Source organism: Papio anubis, chromosome 1 (genome assembly GCF_008728515.1).
Source record: "Papio anubis isolate 15944 chromosome 1, Panubis1.0, whole genome shotgun sequence".
In the NCBI taxonomy this organism is placed as follows: domain Eukaryota; kingdom Metazoa; phylum Chordata; class Mammalia; order Primates; family Cercopithecidae; genus Papio; species Papio anubis.
In genome coordinates this window covers 126,710,727-126,732,192 of record NC_044976.1, presented here as the reverse complement: position 1 = coordinate 126,732,192, position 21,466 = coordinate 126,710,727, and the positions used below count along the sequence as shown (strand labels likewise).

Sequence of the window (21,466 nt, the reverse complement as noted above, 5' to 3'; positions counted from 1 at the left end):
AATTCCTGCTCATCTAACGAAGTCCTACTCAGTCTCTTGGTTTGGAGTCCCCTTGAGGATGGCAGGAAGCATTTGTATTCTTTTGGAGCTCTTTCAATAGAAACGCTTCCTTTAGCAATTGACTCAAAATCTCTCTACTCTAGTCAGAATGAATTCCAGTAGGGAGACTGAATAGAGATGATGTGTCCTCATCAGCCCATCCCTTGTCTGAGACTTTCTGATCCACAGTGAGATATGTGAGAGTTCCAGGGGTGAAATGATCTGTTATCACAGCATTTTCCCAGGTTCTCTCTAGTTCTAGAGAAAAAAAGGAAAAAAATCAATCTATACTAAATCCGAGATTTTCTTGACAGACTTACTTTGACATAAGTCACTTTGGCGGATGTTTCCCATTGACTATATCGGGGATGTACCACCCCACCCAACTAATTTTGTATTTTTAGTAGAGACAGGGTTTCTCCACGTTGGTCAGGCTGGTCTTGAACTCCTGACCTCAGGTGATCCGCCCGCCTCGGCCTCCCAAAGTGCTGGGATTACAGGCATGAGCCACCGGCCCATGTGTTTTGTTTTGAGACAGGTTGTTGCTCTGTCACCAGGCTGGAGAGTAGTGGTGCAATCATAGCTCCCTGCAGCCTCGAACTCCTGGGCTCAAGCAAGTCTTTCACCTCAGCCTCCTGAGTAAGCTGGGGTTACAGGCACATGGCACCATACCTGGCTACTTAAAAAATTTTTTTTTGTAGAGACAGGTGTCACTTTGTTGCCAAGGTTGGTCTCGAACTCCTGGCTTTAAGCAATCCTTCCTTCCAAGGTGCTGGGATTGCAGGTGTGAACCACCTTGCCTGTTTTTTTTTGTTTGTTTGTTTTTTCTTGAGGAGTGCTTGAACCTCATTTGTCTTTTCGTTATGGTTAGGACTATAGGTCATCCTTCTTGAAGGCAGGCTCCATATCCTATTTTGTATCTCTCTTTTTATTGAGATGGAGTCTCGCTCTGTCACCCAGGCTGGAGTCAAGTGCCACGATCTCGGCTCACTGCAACCTCCACCTCCCGGGTTCAAGCGATTCTCCTGCCTCAGCCTCCCAAGTAGCTGGGATTACAAGGGTATCCCACCATGCCCGGCTAATTTTTGTATTTTCAGTAGAGACAGGGTTTCACCATGTTGGTCAGACTGGTCTTGAACTCCTGACCTCGTGATCTGCCCACCTCGGCCTTCCAAAGTGCTGGGATTACAGGTAGTGAGCCACTGTGCCTGGCCCTATTTTGTATCTCTTATAGTGACTATCACAGTGCTTGACACATAATAGGTGCTCAAAAAATGAATGCTAAATGTACTAATGAAAGAACAAGTAGGCCGGGCGCGGTGGCTCAAGCCTGTAATCCCAGCACTTTGGGAGGCCGAGACGGGCGGATCATGAGGTCAGAAGATCGAGACCATCCTGGCGAATACGGTGAAACCCTGTCTCTACTAAAAAATACAAAAAACTAGCCGGGCGCGGTGGCGGGCGCCTGTAGTCCCAACTACTCGGGAGGCTGAGGCAGGAGAATGGCGTGAACCCGGGAGGCGGAGCTTGCAGTGAGCTGAGATCCGGCCACTGCACTCCAGCCTGGGCGGCAGAGCAAGACTCCGTCTCAAAAAAAAAAAAAAAAAAAAAAAAGAAAGAACAAGTGACTGGGATGGGATAGAGGCAGGAAAAGGGTCAGTGTATAAGTGGGCAACCCAAGGATGAAGACATTTCTCTTCTGGACTCAGAAGTGGCTCCATAGTAAGGCATTTGGACAGTGTGTGCTAAAGATATATTCCTTTTGGGTGCAGCAGAGTCTGAGAAACAAGAACACCTACACTTTCCATCTTTCCGGTCCTGGAGAAATGGCTATAGAAAGTAATATTTGAGCAAAAAAGGTGGCCCATGCCTGTAATCCCAACACTTTCAGAGGCAGAGACAGGTGGATCACTTAAGCCCAGGAGTTAGAGACCAGCCTGGGCAACATGGCAAAACTCCATCCCTAAAGTAAAATAAAAAAATAAAAAATTACCCAGGCATGGTAGGGCACACTTGTGGTCCCAGCTACTTGGGAGGCTGAAGTGAGAGGATCAGCTGGCCCAGGAGGTTAAGGCTGCATGCAGTGAGCCATGTTTGTGCCACTGCACTCAGCCTGGGCAAAGGGTGAGACTCTGTCTAAAAAGAAAAAAAAAAAAAAAAAAAAGAAAGAAAAAGGAAGGAGGAAGGAGTAAAAATTTCTCCAATTGGCTGGGCATGGTGGCTCACACCTGTAACCCCAGCACTTTGGGAGGCCGAGGCAGAGGGATCACGGGGTCAGGAGATCAAGAGCATCCTGCCAACACGGCGAAACCCTGTCTCTACTGAAAATACAAATAAATTGGCCAGGCGTGGTGACTCATGCCTGTAATCCCAGCACTTTGGGAGGCCGAGGCGGGCGGATCACAAGATCAAGAGATTGAGACCATCCTGGCCAACACAGTGAAACCCCACCTCTACTAAAAATATAAAAATTATCCGGACATGGTGGCACATGCATGTAATCTCAGCTACTCGGGAGGCTGAGGCAGGAGAATTGCTTGAACCGGGAGGTAGAGCTTGCAGTGAGTCGGGATTGCACCACTGCATTCCAGCCTGGTGACAGAGCGAGACTCCGTCTCAAAAAAAAAAAAAAAAGAAAATACAAATTATCTGGACGTGGTGGCACATGCCTGTAGTCCCAGCTACTTGGGAGGCTGAGGCAGGAGAATTGCTTGAACCTGGGAGGTGGAGGTTGCAGTGAGCTGAGATAGCGCCACAGAACTCCAGCCTGGGCGACACAGCGAGACTCTGTCTCAAAAAAAAAAAAAAATGATCCAATCAGCAGATGTTTCTTGAGCACTTTCTTTGCCCTTGAAAAAGTGTACACTACAGAAATAGGACCTAATCATTAAGGTAGTTTTCTTTTCTTTTTTCTTTTTTTTTTTTTTTTGAGACAGAGTCTTGCTTTGGCATCAGACTGGAGTGCAGTGGCGTGATCTCAGCTCACCGCAACCCCCGCCTCCTGGGTTCAAGCTGTTCTCCAGCCTCAGCCTCCCGAGTATCTGGGATTACAGGCATGCGCCACCACACCCAGCTAATTTTTGCATTTTTAATAGAGACGGGGTTTTACCATGTTGGCCAGGATGGTCTCGATCTCCTGACCTCGTGATCCACCTGCCTCGGCCTCCCAAAGTGCTGGGATTACAGGCATGAGCCACTGTGCCCGGCCTAAGGTATATTTTTCAAGCCAGAAACAATTAGAGGAAAACAAATAAATTGTTGTGCTGTAAAAGAACACTCAAAGCCAAGGAGGGCTTCCCAGAGAGGACGAGACCAGAACAGGGTCCTGAAGGACTGGCTGGATTTGGATAGGAAGAGGGGCAGGAGGACATTTCAAGGAAGTCACACACCAAGGCCTGAAGTTGAAGCAGACTGGAGGTTGTATGTAGAGAAGTCATTATTAATTCCTGGACTACTTCCTGCGTGCTCAGGCAGGACACTAAGCAACGGGAAATGGACAACCTTTTCTCAAGAAACTGCAATCTTGGAGGTGGAGAATGGAGGGACAGATACTAAGGCAGATACAGGCGATGTGTATTATTCTACAAGAACAGCAATACTGATAATTACCATTTACTGAGCACATACATGTGCCAGGTACTGTACTGAGAGTTTTACATACATCATCTTATTTGATACTCTAACCTTTTGTGAGTGCTATAATTATCTTGTTTTACAGATGTGGGAACCAAGGTGTTATATAAGTAATGCTTGTTCAAGGTTACCTAACCACTAAGTGACAGAACTGGGATTGAATTCATGACTGCCTAACTTCACAGTTCATCCTCTGAACCTAAGATCTACTGTTCAAAATGCTGTTTTGGGAAGTTCGGCAGCTGATTAATAAGTGCAGGGAGGCCAGGCGTGGTGGCTCAAGTCTGTAATCCCAGTACTCTGGGAGGCCGACGCGGGCAGATCACTTGAGGCCAGGAGTTTGAGACCAGTCTGGCCAACATGGTGAAACACCATCTCTACTAAAAGTACAAAAAATTAGCCGGGCATGCTTCTGTAATCCCAGCTACTGGGGAGGCTGAGGCAGGAGAATCGCTTGAACCCGGGAGGCGGAGGTTGCAGTGAGCTGAGATCGAGCCACTGCATTCCAGCCTGGGGTACAGAGGAAGACCCTGTCTCAAAAATAAAATAAAATAAATAAAAATAAAAAGTGCAGGGAAAGACCTAAGATAGAAAGACTACTAGAGTAAAACCCACATCGACTACCCAGCAAGAACTAAAGCAGTTATAGTAGGAATGGAGAAGAAAAGATCTACCTTTTTGGCACTTCAAAGGGCTTCTAAATAAAGCTCAGGGCTCGGTGACCTGCTGGATGTAGGGAATGTCTACGTGTCTTGACTGAGAATAGAAAAAATACTGATTGGAATAGCTTTTCTCTAATTCTCTGTTCAACAGTATTAGTTGACATTTTAGATAGATGATCCAAATTTCTAGGTTTGCTAGTTTCCCAAAGCACCCAATCAGGTGCGGGTCACATACAGTAGTGAAAAATCAACCTGAAAAGCCCCCCAAAGAGGGCAGAATAAGAAGCGTGGAGAGCGCACAAACCTCTCAGGAGCGCTCACAGGTTCTCAGGCAGGCGGGCACTACAAAGAGAAAGGTGGGGCTTCTCCAAGAACTACAACTCCCACAAGGCATTGGGCGGAACACCACGGTTTCCGGCCAGTGCTTATTTCCGGTCTTTCCGACGCTGACGCTCTCTTCCTGTCTTTGCGGCTCCGGAAAGGCATTTGGGACGCCCACGGTGAGTCTGGAGACTTAGGGCGTCCGAGCGGGACAGGTGAGAGCCTCGTGTCCGCTCATCACCCCGTGGCTGGAGGTTAGCTCGGGGAAGGCGGGAAGGGCAGAGGACGCGCTGGCTGGAGGACGTGTAACCTTGACAAGAGGCGGGGGGCGGGGGTGGGCAGAGGTGACTGACCCCCGTTCCCTGCCCGAAGGACCCAAAAGGTGTTGTGACAGGCGAGGACGAATGGGATCTCAGGGGCTGGACTGGAGAGTGGGGTACAGGGATGTGAGGAGGACCCCAAGAGTCCGCGGTGAGATCCCAGTGGAGCTGTGGCCAAGGAGGAGAGGAGCCGCGGGAAGGCTGCAGCTGTGGGCACTCCTGTGTGAGGCTCCTGCAGGTCCAAGATCGGCCGAAATCAGGCACCCCAAAGAAAGCCCTGCTCTGGCCACATGGTGTCCCTTCAGAAGACACCACCGGCCGGTGAGCATCCCGGGGCTTCTGACAGGAAGAGGGCAGTAGATATACTGGTACTTGTACCAGTTTTTCGAGGGCTGCAGGGTGAAGATGGTAGGAGAGTCTGGAGAACGGGTCTGCGCTGGTGGCTTATGGACTACTCTGTGGAAAGGGCTGCTGCTTGGGTAGCATCGAAGGAGCTTTCTACGGGAGCCCTGTCAAGAGGATTTTGGTGAATTTAACATACTTGGTTTGATAACTCACTTTGCTTTTTTCTCTAAAGATGAGGCTGCTGGCGTTTGTGGTGTTGGCTCTATTTGCTGTCAGTCAAGCAGAGGAAGGAGCCAGGCTTTTGGCTTCCAAATCACTGCTGAACAGATATGCCGTGGAGGGACGAGACCTGACCTTGCAGTACAATATCTACAATGTCGGCTCAAGGTAAGGAGGCCCTGGAGTTACAGATTAAGCCTATTTCTGGATTCTTAGTTTTCAGATGGGAGTAGGGAGCATATTGGTGGGTAGTGGTTTCTCTTTGGGACACTTCCAGCATCGGATATATTGAGTGAATGAATATACTTTGGGACCTACTTTTGGAAAGGAGGACATTCTTACCTAAGCTACAAGAAACCATCTTTCACATTTTGGGTTGGAAGAATTTTACAGTAGGGAAGTGGCAAGAATTGTGGAAAAACAAGGAGGGAACATTAAGACACAAAAAATACACAATCCCTTGTTACCTCAGGGGTTTAAAGTGTCATTTTCCAGCCGGACATGGTAGCTCACACGTGTAATCTCAGCACTTTGGGAGGCTGAGGCAGGCGGATCACCGGAGGTCAGGAGTTTGAGACCAGCCTGGCCAACATGGCAGAACCCTGTCACTACTAAAAATGCAAAAATTAGCCGAGTGTGGTGGCAGGCACCTGTAGTCCCAGCTACTCGGGAGGCTGAGGCAAAAGAATCGCTTGAACCCAGGAGGCGGAGGTTGCAGTGAGCTGAGATCACGCCACTGCACTCCAGCTTGGGCCACAAGACAGAGACTCCATCTCAAAAAAAATAAAAAGTGTCATTTTCCTTCTTTCATTAGCCTAGCATTTTTGTTGCCTTTCTTTCATTTTATTCCCTTTAACTTTCTCCTCTGTATTCACTGTGTTCCTCTTCTCCCTCCCTCCACAGACATAGGCATGTACATGAAGAAAAATTGAGGCAAGGATGAACTTGGACCTATTGCCTCCTGGATACTTGATTATTTTGGTGCTTGTGAGCAATAGTATCCAGTCTTTGACCTGGATTCTTCAATGCAACAGAACCAAGTTACTATATTACTCATATCTCTCTTTTGCAATTCTCATTTTTTTGGAGAAACAGGCAGGTTTGATTATTTATTGCTTTAATTTAATTTAATTTTATTATTATTATTTATTTAGATGGAATCTCACTCTGTCACCCAAGCGGGAATGCAGTGGTGTAGTCTTGGCTCACTGCAGCCTCTGCTTCCCAACTTCAAGCGATTCTCCTGCCTCAGCCTCCCGAGTAGCTGGGATTACAGGCGCATACCACCACGCCTGGTTAATTTTTGTATTTTTAATAGAGACGGGGTTTCACCATGTTGGCCAGGCTGGTCTTAAACTCCTAACCTCAAGAGATCAGCCAGCCTTGACCTCCCAAAGTGCTAGGATTATACGCGTGAACCACTGCGCCTGGACTATTGCTTTGATTTTTTTTGTTGTTTGAGATGGAGTCTCACTCTGTCCCAAGCTGGAGTACAGTGGCACAATCTCAGCTCCCTACAACCTCCGCCTCCTAGCGTTCAAGCAGTTCTCCTGCCTCAGCCTCTCAAGTACCTGGGATTACAGGCACACACCACCACGCCCGGCTACTTTTTGTATTTTTAGTAGACACAGGGTTTCACCATGTTGGCCAGGCTGGTCTCGAATTCCTGACCTCAGGTGATCCGCCCGCCTCGGCCTCCCAAAAGTGTTGGGATTACAGGCGTGAGCCACCACACCCAGCCTGCTTTAATTTTATATCCATTACTTACTAACCCTTTTTGTTTCGTCCATTTTCCAGTGCTGCATTAGACGTGGAACTATCTGATGATTCCTTCCCTCCAGAAGACTTTGGCATTGTGTCTGGAATGCTCAATGTCAAATGGGACCGGATTGCGCCGTATCCTCTTGCTACTTGGTGATGAAGGGTCGGGGGGCAGGGATAGCCTTGCCTGCAAAGCAGTGGGGGTACTTCAAATAGGCTGGATATGTGTGGCTGTCCTCCTGTCATCTCTCTGGATAAGATGGAGCAAGAGAGGTTGGTGTAAATTGTGTAAGCATGATTTGTATATACAGTTACAGCATCCTGAAGTTCCGATTATAAGACCCTGAAACAAGCAGGGTATGGTGGCTCACGCCTGTAATCCCAGCACTTTGGGAGGTGCTGGAGGCAGGCGGATCACGCAGGCTGGGGAGGTCAAGACAATCCTGGCTAAAAGGGAAATCCCGGCCTCTACTAAAAAGTCACAAAAAATTAGCCAGGCAGGTGGCAGGGCCAGTCCCAGCTACTCGGGAGGCTGAGGCAGGAGAATGGCACAGGAGGTGGAGCTGCAGGAGCCGAGATCACGCCCACTGCACTCCAGCCTGGGCGACAGAGCAAGACTGCCTCAAAAAAAAAAGAGAGATTGAGACCAGCCTGGCCAACATGGTGAAACCCTGTCTCTTCTAAAATACAAAATTAGCTGTGTGTGGTATACACCTGTAGTCTACTACTTGGGAGATGAGGCAGTGAGGAATTGCTTGAACCTGAGGTTTGAGGTTGCAGTGAGCCGCAGATCCCGTGCCACCGCACTCTAGCCTGGTGACAGAGTGAGACTCCCAAGCCCAAAAAAAAACAAAAACCCCCCTTGAAACATACTATAATTGGAAGGATATAGGCAATTTAATAAAGATGTTTGTGGCTGGACAAGGATATTTACAAAGCTTTTAAGAGAACAGGCCAGGCATGGTGGCTCATCCTGTAATCCCAGCACCCTGGAAGGTCAGAGGTGGGTGGACTACCAGGTCAGGAGTTCGAGACTGCCTGGCCAAAATGGTGAAACCTGCCCTGCCTAAAATACAAAATTAGCCGGGTACAGTGGCGGTGGCACCCGTAATCCCAGCTACCGGGAAAGGAGGTAGGAGAATCAGCCTGAACCTGGGAAGTGGAAGGTAGAGCTGAGATTGCTCACTGCACTCCCCAGCCTCAAAGCAAACAGCAAGACTCTGTCTCAAAAAATTAAAAAAAAAAAAAAGAAATCTACTGGGATGCTAGCATGAAGACCTGGGTGGATCTTTAAAGTCTCTTATTCAATGAGTCTCTTTATTCTAATCTACCCAATTATCTCTTTGAGTATTGAATTAGATGGGGTACTTCTTGTGAATTAAAGTATATTTGGCTTGTGGTGGTGGTGGCACATGCCTATGGTCCCAGCATGCCTTATATCATATTCTGCCTGCTTGAGCCTGATAGTGCTGCTGTAATTCCCAGCCCAGGACAAAGCTGGTCTGGTCTCTTAAACAAATAATAATTGTATTCTTTATTAGTCTGTTCCCTCCAGGGCTGCTGTGGTGCCACTGTGGGTTGAGACTGGGGTAATTCTGTAAAGAAAAGAGGTTTAATTGGTCACGGTTCTGCAGTGGCTGGGGCCAGCAAGCATGGCTGGGGAGGCCTCAGGAAACTTTCAAGGATAGAAGGCAAAGGGGAAACAGGCACCTATGTGTCTGGAGCAGGAGGAAGAGAGTAAGTGGGGAGGTGCTACACACTTTTAAATAACCAGATCTTGTGAGAACTCAAGAATGTGAGAATGGCAAGTGGGAGAAATCTGTCCTATGATCCAATCACCATCCAATCACCTCCCACCAGGCCCCTCCTCCCACATTTAGACACACCCTACATGAGAGTTGCAGGGGACACAGATCTATATCATATCAATAATAAATATATATACATTTAGGTTTCTTGGTGAGGGTAAATGTGGTCTTTGTATTTGTTTCTGTAAGCCAGGGTTTTTTGTATTTTCAAGAATTTCCTTCACTATAGTTAACAAAAGATTTCTTTTTTTTTTTTTTTCTTTTTTTTGAGACGGATTCCTGTGTCTCCCCAGGCTGGAGTGCAGTGGTGATCTCGCTCACTGTAAGCTCCTGGCCTCCCCGGTTCACGCCATTCTCCTCGCCTCAGCCTCCCAAGTAGCTTTGAGACTACAGGCGCCCACCACCACCGGCCAGTTTTTTTTTTTGTGTTTTGGTAGAGACTGGAGTTTTCACTGATAGCTAGCTAGGAGAATTTCGCCATCTCCTGATCTGGATTCCGCCGGCCTCCCAAAGTGCTGGGATTACAGGCTGCAACAAAAAAGATTTTCTATGAGCTTGGCTAAAGTGCGGCCTCACACCCGTAATCCTGTTACCTTTGGGAGGCTGAGCGTGGTGGATCATGAGGTCAGGAGATCTGAGACCATCCTGACTGGACACACAATGAAACCCCTGGCTCTCTGCAAAACATAGTGGCCCACAGGACAGGAGCAGGTGCCTGACATCCCAGCTACTCAGGAGGCTGGCGCGGCAGGAGAATGGTGTAAACCCGTGAGGCAGAGCTGCTCGAGCTGGGAGACTGTGCCACTGTACTCCAGCCTGGTGACAGAGCAAGACTCTGTCTCAAAAAAAAAAGATCTTTCATGAGCTAGCGGCTATAATTTCTTTTTAACCATCCATACACCTGGATCAAATTAGTGTACTTTTTTTTTTTTTTTTTTTTTTTTGAGATGGGAATTTCAAAGCCTTATCACCTAGGCTTAGAATGTAGTGGCACATCTTGCTCGTCGCAACCTCTCTGGCTCCTGGTTCAAGCTTATCTCTAGCCTCACCAGTAGCTGAGATTACAGGCACTGCCACCACGCCCAGCCATTTTTTGTATTTTTAGTAGGACGGGTTTCGCTTCAGCATGTTACAACTGGTCTTCAAATTCTGACCCCGTGGGTGATCCACCCACCTTGGCCTCCCACTGTGCTGGGATTATAGGTGTGAGCCACCATGCCTGGCCAAATGACTATAGTTTTTTATCCATGATATATATTGGTTTCGAAGTTTACTTCAAAAACCAGTGCACTGAGTATAACATAGGCCCCTTAAAATTTAGCTGGAAAAACAACCTGTAATACCTCATACACTTTAGATTTGAAAAAGAAGCCTAGGTCCCGTGTGGTGGCTCATGCCTGTAATCCCAGGACTTCGGGAGACCAAGGTGGGAGGATCACTTGAGCCCAAAAGTTTGAGACCACCGTGGGCAACAAAGTGAGACCCCATCTCTCTCTTTTTTTAATATTTAAAGAAAAATAAGTAAATTGGGGGAGGGGGAGGGATTACTGTATGCCATGTACCTGATGTAAATGACGAAGCTGATGGGTGCAGCACACACCAACATGGCACAAGCATACATTTGTAACAAACCTGCACGCTATGTACATGTAATCTCTAGAACTTAAAGTATGATAAATTAAAAAATAATTTTTTTTGAGACGGAGTCTCGGCTAGTCACCCAGGCTGGAGTGCAGTGGCGACCTGCCTTCACTGCAAGCCTCGGCCTCCTGGGTTCACGCCATTCTCCCCGCCTCAGCCTCCAGTAGCTGGGACTACAGGCTCACCACCTCACTGGCTATTTTTGTATTTTTAGTAGAGACGGGTTTCACAGTGTTAGCCAGGATGGTCTCCATCTCCTGGGATCTCAAGTGATCCACCTCACCGGCCTCCCAAAAGTGCTGGGGATTACAGGCTTGAGCCACCGCGCCCGGCCTTAAAAAAAATAAATTTTAAAAAGAAGCATATGTTTTTTCATTCCTACAGAGTATTGCCTGTATGAGATCAGCACGTATTGGCAACTGTTTTGTAAATGTTGCATGTAGTCCACAGGTCCACAGGCCGAAAGGCTGCTACAACCTTAGCTTCATCTCTTTCCCTTCCTTAACTCTTGAGCCAGTGCTAGCAATGTCTCCCACACTGTGGTCCTGCGCCCTCTCAAGGCTGGTTATTTCAACTTCACCTCGGCGACAATTACTTACCTGGCCCAGGAGGATGGGCCCGTTGTGGTGAGTTGCCCAAACCCTTAGCTGGATGGAGTTTGGATCTGCCTTCCCTTAAAATCTCTTGTGGGGGGGGTGAGAGGGAGATGAAGAGAGGTCAATTAATAGGTAGCAAAATACAGTTGGGGCTGGGCGCAGTGGCTCACGCCTGTAATCTAGCATTTTTGGAGGCCGAGGTGGGCAGATCACCTAAGGTTAGGAGTTCGAGACCAGCCTGGCCAACATGGAAAAACCCCATCTCTACTACAAATACAAAAATTAGCTGGGCGTGGTGGCAGGCTCCTGTAATCCCAGCTACTTGGGAGGCTGGGGCAAGAGAGTCACTTGAACCCGGGAGGCAGAGGTTGCTGTGAGCTGAGATCACACCACTGCACTTCAACCTGGGCGACAGAATGAGACTCCATTTCAAAAAAAAAAAAAATAGAAGGAATAAGACCTAGTGTTCGATAGTGCAGTAGGGTGACTATAGTTAACAGTAATCTAATGTATATTTCAAAATAGCCAGATGAGAAGCATTTGAACATTTCCATCATAAAGAAAAGATAAATAGGGCCAGACATAGTGGCTAATGCCTGTAATCCCAGTACTTTGGGAGGCTGAGGTGGGTGGATTGTTTGAGTCCAGGAGTTGGAGACCAGCCTGGGCAGCATGGTAAGACCCCCATTTCAAATAATTAGCCAGGCATGGTGCACGCCCCTGTGATCCCAGGTACTCAGGAGGCTGAGGTGGGAGGATTGCTTGAGCCCGGGAGGTTGATGCTGCAGTGAGCCATTTTATTGCCACTGCATTCCAGCCTGGTTGACACAGTGAGACCCTGTCTCAGAGGAAAAAAAAAAAAGATAAATGTTTAAGGTGATGGATATCCATCTAAAAAGTATAGATTATAAAAACAAAAACCTCTTACAGAAAATTTCTACAGTAGCTACTAAATTCTGAGGGAGATAACATTAACCAGACACTTGGTATTGTCCTAAGGAAGTATGTTTCAAATTAAAGTTCTGGACAAGAGTGATTGAAATGGATGGAAGAGGTGTACCATGGCCTTCCCCTCCTTTTCATTCCTTCTGCCTTCCTTTTCATCTGGAGTGTGTCATTTGCTGCCTACTGATGTCCTTGCCTTTCTGATCTGTCTTCTCTGCCACTGTCAGATTCTTCCCAGGCTCCACTGTTACTCTCTCCTTCCCTTGCTTAGATTGCTCCTGCTTGCGGCATCAGGGCTGAGCTTTTCTGCCTCTCACTGCACCCCCTCCAATAGTCTAGCTCTTTTCTGCCTCCAGCCTTCTCTCCCAGTCTGCCCATACAGACCCTACATCCTTATTAGGCCACGCTACTTCCCACACCTTCTCCCCCAACTCAGTCCTTATTCTTTCCTCTGTGCCTTTGTTCTGTTTATCCTTCTCCCACCCACGGATCTGCTTTCTAAGACCCAGCTTTGAGTTACGGTTCCCTTGCTTTTGTCCCTGTTCCATATTGTTTTGTTATTCATTCTTTTTCTTTTTTTTTGAGACAGAGCCTCACTCTGTCACCCAGGCTGGAGTGCAATAGTGTAATCTTGGCTCACTGCAACCTCCGCCTCTGGGTTCAAGCTGCATTCTCTGCCCTTCAGCCTCCCGAAAGTAACTGGGACAACAGGTAGCGCCCACACCAGCTGCTTTTTTTTTTTTTTTGAGACGGAGTCTCAGCTGTAAGCCCAGGCTGAGTGCAGTGGCGGATCTCGCTCACTGCAAGCTCCTCAGCCCCGGTTCACGCTTATTCTCCGGCCTCAGCCTCCCAAGTAGCTGAGACTACAGGCTGCCTCACCACCACGCCTGCTAGTTTTTATATTTTAGTAGAGACGGGTTTCACCATGTTAGCCAGGATAGTTCCCCGATCTCCTGACCTGGTGATCCACCCGGCCTTTGGCCTCCCAAAGTGCTGGGATTACAGGCTTGAGCCACCGCTACCGGCCACCAGCTGCTTTTTTATATTTTTAGTAGAAACGGAGTTTCACCATATTTGCCAGGCTGGTCTCAAACTCCTGACCTGTGATCGCCCGCCTTGGCCTCCCAGAGTACTGGAATTACAGGCGTGAGCCACAGCGCCCGGCCACTATTCATTCTTTCATAAACATGTTGACTGCATCTAAACTTCTGTAGCACTTATAGTCTATGCCACGTGAACATTTAATCACTGTCTTCAGTAGTTTCTTATTTATAGATGCTCCCTCTCCCACCCCCACCTCCCAATTTAATTATAAACTCCCTGAGGCCAGTGACCGTCTTAGATTTCTCTGTTTCCCATATACAATATAAACTCAGTAGTAAACAATCTTTTGATTGATGTAAAGGTCAACAGACATTTATGAAGTTCCTGAAATGTGCCAGACTCTGGGAATACGTAGAGGATTAAGATACTGTCCAAGTCCTCAAAAAGCTTAAGTAATAAATGTATAAAGCCAAATAAATGCATAAATTTATGAAGCTAAAATGTATGATCCTCCATACAAGTAGGGCTGTAGGCTAATTAGTACACAGTAGGGAAGGGACTTAACACGGTCAACCATGGAATGAAAAGAACTAACACTCAGTGCACCTTCTGCATTTTCGTTTTTCATAAACTACATGGAACCATATTCTTCTAAACCCAGCTGTGTTTTCACATCCGCTATCATTTCTGCTTTCAGAACCAACTTCAGGACTCTTTGGTTCTACCTAGTAGTTGATGGGTTAATAGACATAAAATCAGAGGCTCAGCTGCCACTTTGGAATAAAAGTATGCTCCAAACTCTTGGCCTCCTCTCCAAGACAAAGGAATATGGGCCAGACTCAACCCCTCCTCTATAATGTACATTTGCGTAGGGCTTTATACTTCATTATATACTTTTGCTATTTCCCATTTGAGAGCCTCATGACACCCTGTGGAAGTTGCCAAGTGATTTTGCTGGAGGAATAAGTAAATGATTACCAAGGGTAAGTCATTCCATTGCACACCCTGCACTGTAGAGGGGCCAGTAGTGGTGAGCAACTTCACTCTTTCCAGAGTCTGAGGTTCAGACAGAAGAATTTGGCTTTAATTTCAGTTGCATGCATGGCCTACCCTGTTTAATGTACGTTCATCATGGGATATTTCTCAGGTCTTCTGGCTCCTAGGTACTCCTCTTTACAACACACTAAAAGAGAATCATCCAACTCTTGTCTAGCCAAAAGCTTTCCCTCATCTTCTTGAAGTGCTCCTGAGCCTTTGGGAACTAAGACTCTAATGCACAGAGTTGCGTTGGTTGGGACTGCCCTTTCTCAGATTAGATGAGGTGGAGACTTGCATTAATATCGTTCTTTTCTTCTTTTCAGATTGGCTCTACCAGTGCACCTGGACAGGGAGGAATCCTGGCTCAGCGGGAGTTTGACAGGCGATTCTCCCCTCATTTTGTAAGCTTTCTAGTGTTCTCTCTCATCAGTCCCTTGGTATGAGAATCCCCTTTTGGTTCTGGACCCTCTTGGCTTCCATAGATTTGTTTTGTTGGTTGGTTCTTGCCCTGTCTGTTTTGTAGTGTCTGATATGGATACTTACCAAATAGATTTTTAGCCATGTCCAGAGATTTTTGGCAATGAGATCACAATTGCCAAAACCATAAAACTGACTTGAGTAGAGTCCTATCTTTAAGTAGACACCCATCTTAGACTCTGGGTCTATTTTGTAGTTTAAAAAAAAATCTGGTTAGATTCAGAGGGTCATAGATCATTGGGTAGGTTAAGTGGGAACTTTATTGTGGTCTAGTCTACGAAAGAATTTTTTTTTTTTTTGAGACGGAGTCTCGCTTGCCGCTTCAGGGCTGGAGTGCAGTGGCCGGATCTCAGCTCACTGCAAGCCCGGCCCGGTTCACGCCATTCTCCTGCCTCAGCCTCCCTAGTAGCTAGACTACAGGCGCCGCCCCATCATGCTAGTTTTTGTATTTTTTAGTGAGACGGGTTTCACCTGTTAGCTGTGATGGTCTCTCATCTCCTGATTCCAGGACTGCCTCGCCTCTGCCTCCTGGGGCAAGCTGGGATTACAGGCTTGAGCCACCGCTACTTCTGGCCTTTTTTTTTTTTTTTTTTGAGACGAGTCTGGCCTGTCACCCAGGCTGGAGTGTTAGCCGGATCCTTCAGCTCACTGCAAGCTCCTCCCCGGGTTCACCATTCTCCTGCCCCAGTCTGAGTAGCTGGGACTACAGGCCTCACACCCGGGCCTGGCTATTAGTTTTTGTATTTCTTTTAGTAGAGACGGGGTTTCACCGTGTTAGCCAGGATGGTCTCATCTCCTGACCTCTGTGGATCTCGGCCTGCCCCGCCTCCCAAAGTGCTGGATTACAAGCTTGGAGCCACCAAGGCCTCGCCTTACGGTAGCACTTTTGAAGATACCTGGAAGTACTGAATGATGGAATTCATTCAGTGAATAAGTATGATGTTCCAAATTATGTGCTCATTCTGTTCTCTGCTTTGGGGAAACAATGATGAATAAAACACAGTTCCTTCCATTAAAAATCTTACAGGCTGGCTAGGCACCATGGCTCATGCCTGTAATCCCAGTGCTTTGGGAGGCAGAGGCGAGAGGACCACTTGAGGCCAAGAGTTTGAGGCTGCGGTGAGCTGTGATCACACCACTGCACTCTAGCCTGGGTGACAGAGCAAAACCCTGTCTCTAAAAATAACAAGATCTTACGGGCTCACAGAGGGCTCGAAATAGGGAGCCTGAGGCAGGGGAATTGCTTGAGCCTGGGAAGCGGAGGTTGCAGTGAGCCAAGATCGAGCCACTGCACTCCAGCCTGGATGACAAGAGCAAAACACTGTCTTAAAAAAAAAAAAAAGTAAAAGTAAAAGTAAATGGGGAAAATGCTATGATAGAGGTTATATGCCAGGTGCTAGAGGAGCATGCAGCAGGAACATCTAACGAGAGGGGACTTTCTGGAGGAGGTAAGGAAGGGCAGGCACTTGAGGAGAGAGACCAGCTGAGATTGAGAAAAGTGTGGTGTGATTCAGGAATGGCAAGTAGTTTATCAAGGCTGACGGGCAGAATATGAGGTGGAGGAATGGAAAAGAGGGGGCCTGAAGTGTAAACAAGGGTTAGATCATAGGAGGCTTGACTGTCAGGGGCAAGACCAGGGTATCTCCATTCTCAAAGATTGTCTGGAACAGAAGCTTCTCTTCCAGTCTGGATTGGGTCAGGTGAGTCCTTTGGTTTCACAGCTTGAAAGATTGGTCTTTAGAGAGCCATTCTATATCAGGATTGGTCAGAGAGGAACCTTCCTGGCCAAAGTTCTGCTTAAAATTTGTGCTGAGTTAGGCCTGGTGGTGTGCACCTGTAATCTGCTTCTTGGGTGGCTGGAGGATCGCTTGAGCCCAGGAGTTTGAGGCTGCAGTGAGCTGTGATTGCGCCACTAGTTTCTAATCTGAGCAACAGAGTGAGACCCTATCTCTAAAAAAAAAAATTAAAATTAAAAACTAAGAAAATTTAGGCTGGGTGTTGTGGCTCATACCTGTAATTCCAGCACTTTGGGAGGTCAAGGCAGGAGGATCACTTGAGCCCAGGAATTCAAGACCAACTTGAGCAACATAGTGATATTTTGCCTCTACAAAAAATAAAAAAAAAAATTAGCCAGGTGTGGTGGTACGCCCCTGTGATCCTAGCTACTCAGGAGGCTGAAGTGGGAGGATCACCTGAGCCCAGGAGGTCGAGGCTGTAGTGAGCCGTGATCGTGCCGCTCCACTCCAGCCTGGGCAACAGAGCAAGACCTTGTATCAAAAATAAATAAACGTGGACTAGACTGCTTCCTTTCTCATTGGACTCATATTTTCCCTGGCTTCTCCTGTGCCCTAATCCAGACTTCTAAGCAAGGTCTTTGTTTTCCTTCACAGCTGGACTGGGCAGCCTTTGGGGTCATGACCCTTCCCTCCATCGGCATCCCCCTGCTATTGTGGTACTCCAGCAAGAGGAAATATGACACTCCCAAAACGAAGAAGAACTGAGTGGGGCTTCCACAGCCCTCCTCTCCCAAGAAATCCAGGCTCCTCTCCCAAGAAATCCAGGTGCTTTCCAGACTCCAGAGGGTATCTTAAATGCAATCTCTTCTCTCTTAGCCCTTGGCCACTTTCTCCTGGATCCTGCCCTGCTCTCAGCCATAGTGAAGGACCAGGCCTAGGAGTCTGTGAGAGCCTCCTTGGTTCCATGTGAAGCCATAAACGGGAATGCCTTTGGCAATAGCCTTGAGCCTAGAGGGCCCTCTGATGCCCCACTGAGGTGCTGTTGGTTTATTGCTGGCAATGTGAATTCTCTCAGGGGTCTAGGAGGGGCATTTCTGAGACTGCCTGACACCACCCCCATCCCCTGCCCCCCGCTCTCAGAAAAGGGTAGAAGATGAAATGAAAGCTATGGGACTCTTGGAGGATACCCAGTGTCTATTCTGGGTTAGAGAAGTGCTTACTAAGGGGTTTTCTAATAAAAACAAATGCCACATTGACTTGTCTGTTTTCTTAGCCCCCGGGTGAGCACAGGTGATTATTGGAACTCAGTCCTTGAATGCCCAGACCCCTGGGCAAGTGAGCTGAGTTCTGGCCTTGCTGTACAGGTTGTGGGTGGGTCCTGTTCCTGTGGAGATATCTGCCGTTTTGAATCTTTACTTCCATTCCTTATTTTCCTCTGATTATTCTCATCAGTCACCACCTATTGCCGTACACCTTCCTTGCCAGGCAGCTCCTCTTCACAGCTGGAGAATGTAGGATGGGGAAAGATGGTCTGCAGAGGAACAGCTATTCTCACCCCCTTAGATCTTATCTGATTTATTGACTCAATGTTTGTTTTTGAGATGGAATCTCGCTCTGTCACCCAGTGGTGGTGCCTGGCCACTGAGTGTTCTTGAAAAGCTATCTCTCGTGCCTGACTCTAGCCCTTTCTCGTTAAGAACTAGCCTTTCGACCAGGCGCGGTGGCTCATGCCTATGATCCCAGCACTCTGGGAGGCCGAGGTGGGCGGATCACAAGGTCAGGAGATCGAGACAATCCTGGCCAACACGGTGAAACCCCGTCTTTACTAAAAATACAAAAAATTAGCTGGGCACAGTGGTACGGGCCTGTAGTCCCAGCTACTCAGGAGGTTGAGGCAGGAGAATCGCTTGAACCCAGGAGGCAGAGGTTGCAGTAAGCCGAGATCGTGCCACTGCACTCCAGCCTGGTGACAGAGCAAGACTCTGTCTCAAAAAGAAAAAAAGAACTAGCTTTTATTGAGCTTTAATTTTACTTTCTTGTTTTTGAGATGGAGTCTCACTCTGTTGCCCAGGCTACAATGCAGTGTTGTGATCTTGGCTCACTGCAACCTCCACCTCCTGGGTTCAAGTGATTCTCCTGCCTCGGCCTCCCGAGTAGCTGGGATTACAGGCATCTGCCACCACGCCTGGCTAATGTTTATATTTTAGTAGAGATGGGATTTCACTATGTAGGTCAAGCTGGTCTCGAACTCCTGACGTCAAATGATCTGCCCATCTCAGCCTCCCAAAGTGCTAGGATTACAGGCATGAGCCACTGGGCCTGGTGCATTTTTTTTTTTTTTTTTTTAAATTTTTTGAGATGGAGTCTTGCTCTGTTGCCCAGGATGAAGTACAGACCAGCTCACTGCAACCTCCGCCTCCCGAGTTCAAGCATTTCTTCTGCCTCAGCTTCTCAAGTAGCTGGGATTAGAGGTGCACACCACCACACCTGGCTAATTTTTGTGTTTTTAGTAGAGACAAGGTTTCACCATGTTGGTCAGGCTGGTCTCGAACTCCTGACCTCAAGTGATCTGTCTGCCTCAGCCTCCCAAAGTGCTGGGATTACAGGCGTGAGCCACCAAGCCTGGCCTGAATTTACTTGTAATGCCTCTGTTCTTTGAGCTCTGGCAGGGAAGAAGTGCCTGGATCCCTTGAGGTGGGCTCTAAGCATGACCTATGGAAAGGCAGTGACTTTTGCTGCTGCAGCAGTGGAGAGAAGCCACTCTGAGCTGACTCTGTCCAACCCAGGAATGCCGTGGTCTGAGAACAGCCTCCCAGGCAGGAGGGAAGCCCAACAAACGCCGGCTTTGTTTCTGCTACCGAGTTTCCCAGTTTAGATTCTGCTCCCCCGACTCCACTGCCCAACTGGTTTAACCTTTCCTTAGCCCAGCAATCAGAGCCTCCAGGCCCAGGAGGATGAAAAGAACATGGAGACAACGGGAGGCTCCAAATGGAGTAGCCCTCTGCCAGCTCACATCCCTCTTTCAGGGGCTGCAGCTTGGACATCCCAGGACTGGCCAGGTTAGAGGCAAGGAGGATATATTTGCTTTTGTTCACTGTGTTCCTGGTGGAAACCTGGGACTTGCTCAGGAGAATGGGGAGGAAAGGCCAATGAGTCAGAGGCTTGGGGTTGAGAACAGGTGTGGGGAAGGGAAAGGGAGCTAGTCTGATACACATCATCTTGCACTCTAGGACTATGGAGTGTTATCCTCTGAAGGAGATTTTCCATCTGTGTAGTCTCCATGGAAAATATAATGAGTTAACCTATGGGCGGGGGGGATTCTGGCTTAGAGAATAGGGTAAACTTCATAACTCTGGAAGGTAATACAGGTGCTCCTTGACTTCCAGTAGGGTTATGTCTGATAGGTTTATATGATATGCATATCAGGAGATAACCCTGGTGTAAATGGAAAATGCTTTAAGTTGAAAATGCGTTTAATAGGCCGGGCGCGGTGGCTCACGCCTGTAATCCCAGCACTTTGGGAGGCCGAGGCGGGCGGATCACAAGGTCAGGAGATCGAGACCACGGTGAAACCTCGTCTCTACTAAAAATACAAAAAATTAGCCGGGCGCGGTTGTGGGCGCCTGTAGTCCCAGCTACTCGGGAGGCTGAGGCAGGAGAATGGCGGGAACCCGGGAGGCGGAGCTTGCAGTGAGCTGAGATCCGGCCACTGCACTCCAGCCTGGGCGACAGAGCGAGACTCCGTCTCAAAAAAAAAAAAAAAAAGAAAATGCGTTTAATACACTTAACATACCAAACATCATAACTTTGCCCAGCCTACCTTAAACATGCTCAGAACGCTTACATTAGCCTACAGTTGGGCAAAATCATCTAACACAAAGCCTATTTTATTATTTTTATTTATTTTTTGAGGCGGAGTCTCACTCTGTCACCCAGGCTGGAGTGCAGTGGTGCAATGCTTCTCTTGTCATCTGTGTCAGGCCTGGGTTTCCCTCCTAGTCGCCTTCTCCATGACACGGGCCAGGACACAAAGTGCTGAGTTTTGTAAGGAAAAGGTACAATAAAGACGCCCCTAGCTTTTGGGAAAGGAGCACCTCTCAGAGTTCAGATTAAGGAAGGAATCAGCATTCCTGGGTTGGACAGAGTCAGCTCAGAGTGGCTTCTCCCCACTGCTGCAGCAGCAAAAGTCACTGCCTTTCTATAGGTCATGCTTAGAGCCCAACTCAAGGGATCCAGGCACCTCTTCCCTGCCAGAGCTCACTGCAACCTTCACCCCCCGGGTTCAAGTGATTCTCATGCCTCAGCCTCCCTAGTAGCTGGGATTACAGGTGCCCGCCACATGTCCAGCTATTTTTTGTACTTTTTTTTTTTTTTTTTTTCCGAGACAGAATCTCACTCTTGCCCAGGCTGGAGTGCAGTGGCCCAATCTCAGGTCACTGCAACCTCCACTTCCCAGGTTCAAGCAATTCTGCCTCAGCCTCCTGAGTAGCTGGGACTACAGGCACGCACCACCACGCCCGGCTAATTTTTGTATTTTTTAGTAGAGATTGGGGTTCACCATGTTGGCCAGGCTGATCTTGAACTCCTGAGCTCAAATGATCCACCCACCTCAGCCTCCCAAAGTGCTGGGATTACAGGCGTGAGCCACTGTGCCTGGCCCACAAAGCCTATTTTATAATAAAGTGTTGAATATCTCGTGTAATTTATTGACTACTGAAAGTGAAAAACAGAATGGTTTTATGGTACTTGGAAAAGGGTTTCTACTGAACGTGTATGGCTCTCACACTCTTGTGAAGTCTAAAATCTTAGTCAAATCTTAGGTCGGGGACTGTCTGTATAAGATTCCTTCCTTAATCTGAACTCTGAGAGGTGCTCCTTTCC

The 21,466-nt window shown here is 47.8% G+C and overlaps 1 protein-coding gene across 4 annotated transcripts; it reads left to right on the top strand.

Annotated features, from left to right (window-relative positions):
- The first annotated feature begins 4,725 nt into the window (after positions 1–4,725).
- Positions 4,726–17,841, top strand: SSR2 (signal sequence receptor subunit 2). 4 transcript variants are annotated; one of them, XM_031653661.1, is made up of 6 exons: positions 4,726–4,834; positions 5,553–5,707; positions 7,337–7,435; positions 11,267–11,375; positions 14,696–14,773; positions 17,240–17,841. In XM_031653661.1, the coding sequence occupies exons 2-6, from the start codon at positions 5,553–5,555 to the stop codon at positions 17,348–17,350; spliced, it is 552 nt and encodes a 183-aa protein (XP_031509521.1). In that variant the 5' UTR covers positions 4,726–4,834; the 3' UTR covers positions 17,351–17,841. The 4 variants fall into 4 exon arrangements, with proteins under 4 accessions (XP_031509521.1, XP_031509525.1, XP_031509529.1 ...); XM_031653665.1 differs by having other exon boundaries at positions 4,750–4,870; XM_031653669.1 differs by having other exon boundaries at positions 4,802–4,909.
- The last annotated feature ends 3,625 nt before the right edge of the window (positions 17,842–21,466 follow it).